Below are 10,123 nucleotides of genomic sequence, written 5' to 3'. Positions count from 1 at the left end.
ATGAATTCCAAGATCCCCATTTTACACAATTCGTTCAACTCTATTTATAGAGATGTGACCTAGCTATTTGTGCTATCATCACTAACACCGAAAAAGCTTTTACGTATGTTACTTTAGGCTTTTTACGTCCAATTGAAGGCGTTACAGCAAGAAACATAAATTAATGTTTGTTGTCTCTACAAAATATATATATATATATATATATATATATATATATATATATATATATATATATATATATTAATGTTTGTTGCATTTATAACAGACGTTAATTTACGTCTATTGCAAGTACAACAAACGTTAATTTGTGATCTTTTTTTTTCAAATTTTAAGCCAAAAATCATGTCCCTTAAGAGCATTAGAAATCATTATATAATACAATAATGCACCACACAAATTTCCAAAATTTTCTAAGTAGTATTGGTATCTCAAATAAACGTATAATGTATAGAATAGTGGGTGAAAATACTAACAAAATAAAACACATATAGTAAATGATGGAATTTTTGAAATTCCATACCCTCAATCCTTTTTAGTTGGTGCATTAGTCACCCCATTTCCAACAACTTTCATTTTTGAAGTGTCTCCGTTTGAGGTCCGTAGCAAAAGTTTGACTATTTGAAGTTTTATACCACCAAATGTTACAACACTAAATTTGTGACCAATATGTCAGATATGAACACTCTACATTTGAATACAACCTAATAGAAGTTATCACAAAAAAAATTGAGTAAAAAATCATTTTCTAGCTATTTTTATTGACATTTAACGTTGTAATGAAAACACCAACCTTAATGCAAAATGGAATCTGAGAAAATGAAAGCTTAAGCCTAAACGAGCTCCACTTGATCCTACGAGTTTGGCTTTGTCGCTGCACTTTGGTGGGAGGTTTCACTCAAACGAGAAAGAGAAAAGTGAGGGGTGACCCTTTTTTATTTTAAAGGTTAATTGACGTCGGACCACCTTCCAACCAACTTTAATTCACCATTTAACGTCGGCCCTAGGGTAGTCTAACGTTATTTAACTTTTGTTGGGCCTAGGACTAACGTTAAATGAGGAATTAAGTTCTGTTGGAAGGTGGGCTGATGTCAATTTGGGTTAAATATTTACAAAAAATTCCATCGTACATTTTTTATAAGTATTGAAATGGGTAATTGGCCAAAAAGGGGGGGGGGGTTGAATTGCCTTTATAAAAACTTTGATTAGTTTTAAACACTTAAAACCCCTTTGTATTGAATCAGATCAACCACAAATTCAAAATGCAATTGCTATTGGACAATATACTTGCAATCAGCCTAAAATAGGAATAATAGGCTGCTTTCATTAAACAGTTAACAATGAAGTGTAAAGCAACAGATCAAAATATCATAACAGTCGATTGAAATACTGGAAATTTTGCAGAAATATGAATTGAATTAGAAACAATATATAAAACTCGTCAAGATTGATTATAGTAAGTGATTCACAAAGAGATACAACTTAACATAGTGCTAGATCACTCAATAACTATGTAAAGATGATTAAAACCAATTTTCTTGAATCTTGATATCAAAAACCAAAGCAAGGAGAGAAGGAATCAATCACAAGTACGCAAATTTTTATATTGGTTCACTCATAACAGAGCTACATCCAATTTGTCAAAGCAACCCGAGCATGACTTGCACTTTATTAAAAGATTTATACAATCCACAATATTACACTTTTAAAATATGCAAAAACACAAACAAAGACTCTTGAATCTCACAAGAGTCTCAACAAGTACAGCAAGATCGCACTTGCCGACATGGAAAACCACCAGGCAAAATGAAAGCTCTCCTTAGCCAACCAAACCTCTTTCTACAAGTTCCTAAACCAAGCAAAATTGCTCCAAGAAGATCAAATATCCTTCACCAATAACTTCACTTCAGTATGATTCAGAGAGAGAGAGAGAGAGAGTTTTTCCCATAATATTGAATGATTTTGCACTCAAAATGGCAAGTGTTCCCACTCTCTCTGAAAAGCCATAAGTTATAGCCAATATGTTAGCATATTCAGCAAATTGATTTTTCATTCAATCTGTTGAATTTACTTATCTTAAGTGAAATCAATTGATTAAAAAATAATTCAACTAATTGAATATGTAATTGACAGAACTATGGCAGCAAACTATTTAACTTGTTAAAAACCCATTCAACATGTTCAAAGACACCAACTAGACCTTAGACATCTATACAATGTGAAATGGTCTACACTAATAGTATCAATCTTCAAGCTTTGTGTTCTTCATGTGAAAGTCTGATTCAACACACACTCCAAGTTTGATCAACATGTGAATCTTGAAGTCTTCACATCTTCATCAATTTATCATAGCTTCATCATGTCCCAATGCAAAATTCAAAGTGTAGCTCAAGATATGGACTTATGTCTGCTAAAAAAAGTGTATCTACTTGTACAAATTTGTCTTTTGCATATTAACCTCTTATAGGGGGGAGTGCTCCTTGAGCCGGTCAGCTCCACAATGGTTGGTTTTAAAGGGAGCTGGATGAGGCCTCCCCCCTCACGTGGTACGTGCGTTAACATGTTTCTCATGGCACGATTAGCCTCTTCATAATTGTTGAGCTTTTTTAAACCAACACACGGTCGTCACTGATTGTTGGTTAGCTTGGCAGCTAGTCCCTCGAATATTGTGGAAAATTATTTTCATGCCTAGCGATGCCTGACTTTGCGTCACTTGATGTTTCCATTTGCTTGCTTGCCCATGGTAGGTGGGGGGTGGACCATCTTGTGGTATGGTGTCTTGCGAACGTGAGGGTGTGTGAGTTGTGATCGAGATGTACCTGCTGGCTGGCTCCATGTCTTGCGTATCGAACAGTTAAGCATATATATATATATATATATATATATATATATATATATATATATATATATATATATATATATATATAAAACAAAAAATTCTAACAAATCGAGGACCGATTCTAAAAAAACCAAAAATCTAAATTATTAGAAGTTTTAAAAGGTACATTTAACCTTTTAATAATACTTTATTATTCATTTAAACATATAAATTTTTTTTTTAAAATAATAACGGATACTAGTATATGTAAAATGTAACGTCCCATTTTAATAGACAAATCTATTTAAATAAAACATTACATAAATTAGATATCAAAAGGACACTAGGCTTAAAGTATAAGGATCTTACAATTATCTGAACATACTAAATTATCTGAACATATTGATTTTAAATGAATTACTTTTTCATTAATTAGTTTTTAAAAAAATACATTTTTTGTAAATTGTTATTTGTACCACACCTGGCCAACTTAGTAAAGTACCAATAAACGATCACCATGCTTACACGCAGAATCATTCAAGTAACCGGCCTGAGTTGCCCTAAGCCTAGTCGGCCTGCACCGGTAACATAAGACGCTAAGAGGAGTAACCCACCTAAGACAGCATATACGGACCGTTAAAGAGAGTAGTCGGTTTAGGCCGACAACCTTAAGACACTTAGTTAAATCAAATCCCTCTGATATCCAATGAGCCCATAATAATCGAACTAAGGGCCTGGGCTAGGGCCCAGGCCCACCTACAGCCCAAACTAGGGCCAAGCCCATGACATAGCCAGACATAATTAATACTCTATAAATACGCATGGACCCCAGTAATTAAACGTACGCATTCATTACTCCATTAATCACTTGATTTGACTTTTTGAGAGCCTTGTTTGACTTGAGCTTCGAAGTCCCTTCTGCAGGTAACCCCTTCTGGGTCCAAGCAGACATGTGCCAATCGGGAAGAGGCCAACTGAGGAGATAGCAGACTATATAGGTAAGGTGACATTCGTGCCTAACTTATCTTGTTTGTTCTCTGCAGGAACATTATCAATACTAAATACTATCTGGATGAGTTATTTTAATTTTATTTGACATTTATATATTGTATTTTATTTGAATTTACGACTAAAATATATTGACACTATTTAAATGAACTATTTAGATTTTATTTTAAATTTATGAATATTATGTATTATATTTTATTTAAATGTATGATTAAGATATATTATTAAATATTTATTTTTATTTTTTTTATAAATACTCATAATATTAATAGATATTAAAAAATTATGTAAATATCTAATTATTTATATAAAATTCAGTACGAAAGAGATATTTATTTAAGTAATAAATTACTAAAAAAATTAATACGAGTATCTACCCACCCGTAAATATCCGTAAGAGTAAGAGAGAATGCTACGGAGAAAAAAATATATCGAATGGAACCCAAAGCAGTAAATGAAGATATTTTTCCCGCCAAAAGTAAACCTTTGTTCCCGCCATATTATGCCTCTCATATATCTAACCAAACCATAGCCAAAATTTTCTCAGATCTACTACTATCACGCCATGGACATCGACCCAAGCTCCCGGAAGCGGAACCGTGCCTCTGCAACGCTCACCCGAAGCAGGTCGCAGCTTCTTCTTCACCGGAACCGCTCCGGTCAACTCCGGTTCGATCCTGTCCCGACTGATGACGAACCCCACACAGTACTCTTTCCCTTTCATCGAACCAATAGCAAGAAACCCAAGCGTGAGCACGGCGAGCCTCTTCGCCATCTGATGAAGGACCTTCGGGCCAGGCGAGTCTATTCGCCTCCGCAGTCCACCAACTCCAGTTTGATCGAAGGCGCGTTTCTGAAGGGGACTGCCGACGATTCCGATTGTACGGATAAGAAACTTGCCGAAGGTCCCGATATGGGGCTTTCTCGCGAGGCACGGAGCTTCGATCTGGGGAATCCTGAAGAGGGCAGAAAATTCCAAGATTGCAAGGGAAATAACAACGGATATTGTCTAGAGAAAATTGATGGTTTGGATGTAAAAGCGTTACCAAAGACTCTACTTGATTCTGAGGTATGTGTTGCTTCAACTTCAAAGGTTAACGTAGATGAAGCAGATATTACTTTCAAAGATACACCTACTACGGGGATAGATAACATGAAGAATGATTCTTCACTTGTGAGCCAAACTGTAAGGGCCTGGTTCTTTTTTTTTTAGAGTTTTCATTGTATTTATTTACTAATATTTTTTCCGTGAACTCGTCTTATTCTTGGAGGGAGCTAGTGACCGAATTTTTTAACGGATGTTGCACAGATAGCCATAGTTGGTAGCTCTAGCTGTAATCATGGCGAATTGTGAGATTAGGTTAAACGAGTTTTGTGGGACTTCGTTAAAATTCTAGTAGATAATTCCGCTCTAAAAATTCTTGTTTTGACAGTCCAATTTTATAGTTGTATAGTTATGTGGGATCTCTATGTAGGTTCTCAGACCACGTTTCCAGGGAAAGTTGTTCAAGATCCCGGGTTCTGTCAATTACAGAAGGTTGTTTACATTTCTTAGAGATAGCGAGAGAGAAGATTCTGGTAACTATTTTGTGCTGCCAACCCCTTACTATTGTACCGATTCAGATGATTATTTATTTAAGGTATCTTTGATGAATTATTTTAATTTGTTTGGAATTTTTTGTAGCTACACCAAAATTGGGTTTTGGCCAGAAAAATGAGAGCGGTGAACAGGACAAACAACATCCTTTGCCGTCTCAAAATCAAGAGGCTTCTAAAGAAGAACTCAAGACCGACGGTTGCGCCACGCATGGTACTAATGGGTCAAAATTGACAGCTTCCCACTACTTTCTTGAATAAGAAATGCAATTAGATTCAAAAGAAGTGACTACTGAATGTTTATTTGTGTCACCTGCAGAGGAAAAATGTTTGAGTGAATTGAAGGTTGATTCCACTGCAGATAATGGTGTTAACGTTTTTAGAAGTGATTTACCCAATGATGGCTTTAATCAATTGTCTAGCCACACAAATGGTAGTGATTGCAACGAGCCTAGTCATAACAGTGCTTGTAGCTCGGGGGAGTTTGGTTTATTGAATGAAAAATATATACTGACAACTCCTGCTAATGCTGATATATATGATAATTCAGAGGTTAATGCCAAACCCATGGATTTCACCAGAAGCACCCAAGGACATGCTGGTGAACTGTTTTCTTTTAAAGCTGACAAGGGGAAGGATTTCTTCAAGAGTAAATCAGTAACAATCTTTCCTTTGTTTCTAATCTTTTTTTTCCACCAATTCTGTGTTAGACATTTGATTACTGATCTTTGCTAAAATATAATTATGTTACCTAAACAGACAGGGGACGAAATATTTTATGATATTAAGCATTGAGATAAAACTTTTGATGCTGTTGTGGGTTTTCTAGAACCTTGTATGCCTGCATTTTAGTAATATTGACAAAATTGGTTATATATTTGGTGGAGATTTAAATATGATTTGTAATGATCATGCAGGTGCCCAGACAGAATTTGCACAAGAAACTTTTTATAAACCCAGGTTCTGTAAGCTATAAAAGGTTGCTTCCATTTCTAACGGATCTTACCAAAGATGACTCTGGTAACTTCTTTGTGTCTTCAACAACTTCAATAATATAATTTAGATATTAATTGTGGATAATGAAGAAGCTAATTGATTTTACAGATAGATCCAAATTTGATCATCAGACTCGTATTAAAGATGGAAAGGAAGATGTGCATCCAAAGAGGTTTCAACTTCCTTTGTCATCTCAAACTGAAGAAGCTTCTATAGATGAACACAAGACAGACAGCAGTCCCATGCATGGTGCAGATGAATCCAATGGAGTGGAAAACTGTGTATTAATTTATACTTCTAATGAGTTATCTCATGTAATATTGACACCTTCTCAAGACTTGCCTGAATTGCCAGTCCAATGGGACTCAAAAGAAGAGGTAGGTGACGGTCTATCTGCTCCCTCTGTCAACGAACTTATGGAGAAAATTGTTAAAGACGATGAGTGCTTGACTGCTTCAGAACTTAATCCATGTTCGGTAATGGAGGTTGATTTTCACTCTGCTAAGATAGTTGCAAATGTTGTGCAAAATGCGGGTCGCCAGGAATCCAGACGACACAAGAGTGAGTCACCACTCAAAGATCGAAATAGACCTTTTGTCAACGGTGTTGATGAAAACAAGCAGTTTGTGAATCTGGAGGAGTGTGAATCTGTTGATGAGAACGTCACAAGTTTAAATCACGTCCGGGTTTCGAATGATTTACTTCGATCACTATATGAGAAGATTATCTCAGGCAAATATGACATGGGAGGACACAGTGGTGACGAAGTTGGAAGTATGCGGAATGACATAGTTATATGTTCAACGATGCCTTCAGAAGGTAGTAATAACAATGCTAGTGAAATAAAAAATGAGTTTGAATCCAAGATCACATCGGTGAGGACCTTAAATACTTCATAAATGTATTTCCTCATAACTTGCATGAAAAACATTATGATTCTACTTTCCTCGTTAATTTAACTTATATTTTGTGTTTAAGAAACAGGTTCTTAGACGTTGTCTGCAGTTTAAATTGTTGAAACAGGCTGGATCTTTAAACTGCAAAAGACTGTTTCCATTTCTATTGAATAGTAAGAAAGATAATTCTTGTGAATATTGCTTTTTATTTTCGTGGAAGATAACTTATTTTCCATTTTTCTTCATGGCCACGGTATCTGCGAGTGATTCAAATGGCTGTTACTTGGAACATTGTGCAGGTAATTCTGGTACTCAGCATCAAATAGAATTAAACAATGATAGTTCAAGCCAAAAATTTCAAATTCCTGAATTTCAGTCATCTCGTGATTCATGGGAAGTGACTCAACTGCAAGATGAACGGGTTGCATCAAATGGACTCTGCAAAATAGAGAGTTCTACTTACCCATCAGTTTCTGATCACGAAATAGAATTACCTATCATAACCAAAGAAAAAGCTACACCTCCCTTGTCCAAGTCATCAATTTTCTCCGAAACTAGAGGAACTAGTTCTTGTCTGATATCTTGTGGGAAGCAACCTGAGACACACAAATGTGGTCAGAGTTTGTCTCAACTGAAAGTCGTAGGACAACTTGGAGGTCCTGCCGTTGGTTTCAGGAAAGGAATTTTAAAAAGAAATCCAAGGGGATGCCGAGGACTTTGCACATGTTTGAACTGTGTTTCTTTTCGTCTTCATGCTGAAAGAGCATTTGAGTTTTCTAAAAATCAATTACTAGATGCCGAGGAGGTTGCCCATGACCTTATGAAGGAACTATCTCTTCTAAGAAATATGTTAGAAAAATCAGCTGATAGTGTCAACATCAACCCTGTCTTCGATGGAAGCCAGGTTAGTGCCATAACGATATTTTTTCTTTTCCGTTTCGTGAAGTTTTTTGGATTTAATGTAGTTTACCAGTTCCAGCCCTTCTTTTTATGGCTGTATATGCAAAATAACGATAATTAGTGTAGAAATAACAGGAAAAATGCTTGGCAAAATAAGGCTTTTTTACCCCCTTATCTTTTTAGGTTAGACAAGCTTGCAGGAAAGCATTTGCAGCAGAAAAAACTGCGAAGGACCGTCTTAGTCAGATGCACGATGATCTTAACATCCATAGCAGAATAACAGTAAGTGCATGTTTGTACCCAAAATTGGTTCCTCCATTTGAAAAGTAATGTTTTTTTAACTTGGTTATGCAGAGCTTGAAGGCACCAAAGGTGACTTTTGCCCTTAATGTTGAAGAAAAAATCTTTCAACCGGGGCGGTAATTGTCCAACCATATTGATGTTTTGAAACTGGAAGAGTGTCATTGTAAAGGTCGACGAGAACTTACTGATTTATTTTCGTAACTTGTTACAGTAAATACTGATTTATTAACGTTTTAGCATGCTCTATTTCTTTTAATCTTTTTTTATTTATTGAACTTAAAATTCAACATGAAAGTAAAACTTTTAGTTTCTCCTGGCTTTTATTAGGTTTAATTAAGTTTTAAATATGATATTTAAAAAATTAGTATGGCTAAAGATAACTCAATTAATATCTAATGAAGATGTAATTTATCAATAATAAATTAGTTTTTATAAAATCTATATGTTAAACAAAATAAAAACAATAAAATAAAAATAAATGAAAATAATAAATTAATCGTGAAAGAAATAAATAAAATTTCATAGATAAAAAGGATTAAAAATAAAAATTGTTAATTTTTTAAATTCAAGATTTGTTATTTAAAGATTGTTATTCAATTTAAAGGTTTTTAGATAGATTCAAGTAAACTTTTCCTTAATTTGATACTATCAATTTTATTATGTGTAATCACATTATTTATTTTTCTCTTTGTTGAATATTGAGAAAAATTTATATGATTAATCCTTTTTATGCATAAAATATACATAGGATAAATGTATTTATAATAAAGAGTAACATAAGTATATATGAACAAAACATAAATATGGTAAATAGAAGACATGGATATAAGTTAATGAATTCAATCTTGATGTTTTCAAATATAATTTTTTCTCGAATGAAATGACAGTTAATCTTAATGTATTTGATTTTTTTTAAAAGTTGATCTTAATGTATTTGGTTTTTTTGTAAAAGACAGGATTATAATTGGTAGGGTTAAATATGATTTTGATCATTAACTTTAATAAAAATTGAAATTAGTTATTCTTTAAAATTTTAGATCAATTTAGCTTTTTATCTTTAATTTATGAATTTAGTTTGTTAAATCAAATTTTATTTAGTTTATTTGTTGTTTCAACAACGTTTTTCAACTAATACTAAAGCGAAAATGTGTCAAGTGATGTAAATAACTTAAATGATATTCAGAATTAGATAAACTTAACAAAATTTGATTAAAAAGATTAAATACACAATGCCTAAAGTTTGAAGATTAAATTAGGCCAAAGTTTTAAAAACGAATTAATTTCAATTTTCAATGTAAGTTAAGAAACAAAAAACATATTTAACTTGAATGGATATAAAGTCTAACCTGATTGTAACATAAGTGTCATTTTAGTGGCATCTCCAAATTGTAACTTTTTAAGCTATTGTTTAAGTCAAACAAGTTCACAATGGCTAAGGTCATAGTTCTATACATTGCTTTTGTGCTAAATCTCGCCTTGTTTCTTATTCTTCCAAGAAATCAAATTACAACCAATGGATACATAATACTCAGAAGTAGATATTCTATCAGGAGATCCTGCTTAATCAACATCTAAATAACAAACAACTCTTGTATGGTTATTGGAACCA

At 33.7% G+C, this 10,123-nt stretch overlaps 1 protein-coding gene across 2 annotated transcripts; it reads left to right on the top strand.

Annotated features, from left to right (window-relative positions):
- Positions 1–4,360: 4,360 nt before the first annotated feature.
- LOC114179935 (uncharacterized) lies at positions 4,361–8,770 on the top strand. 2 transcript variants are annotated; one of them, XM_028066444.2, is made up of 10 exons: positions 4,362–5,009; positions 5,299–5,401; positions 5,508–5,633; positions 5,739–6,076; positions 6,337–6,439; positions 6,524–7,290; positions 7,394–7,484; positions 7,611–8,215; positions 8,395–8,493; positions 8,566–8,770. In XM_028066444.2, exons 1-10 carry the CDS (start codon positions 4,389–4,391, stop codon positions 8,632–8,634), a joined length of 2,922 nt encoding a protein of 973 aa, XP_027922245.1. In that variant the 5' UTR covers positions 4,362–4,388; the 3' UTR covers positions 8,635–8,770. The 2 variants fall into 2 exon arrangements, with proteins under 2 accessions (XP_085526714.1, XP_027922245.1); XM_085670588.1 differs by having other exon boundaries at positions 4,361–5,009; positions 7,400–8,215.
- The last annotated feature ends 1,353 nt before the right edge of the window (positions 8,771–10,123 follow it).

Source organism: Vigna unguiculata, chromosome 3 (assembly GCF_037176805.1).
Source record: "Vigna unguiculata cultivar grain cowpea cultivar isolate G323 ecotype 2 chromosome 3, ASM3717680v1, whole genome shotgun sequence".
In the NCBI taxonomy this organism is placed as follows: domain Eukaryota; kingdom Viridiplantae; phylum Streptophyta; class Magnoliopsida; order Fabales; family Fabaceae; genus Vigna; species Vigna unguiculata.
The sequence above is the reverse complement of the archived record's forward strand: the minus strand, read 5'-3'. Positions and strand labels throughout refer to the sequence as shown.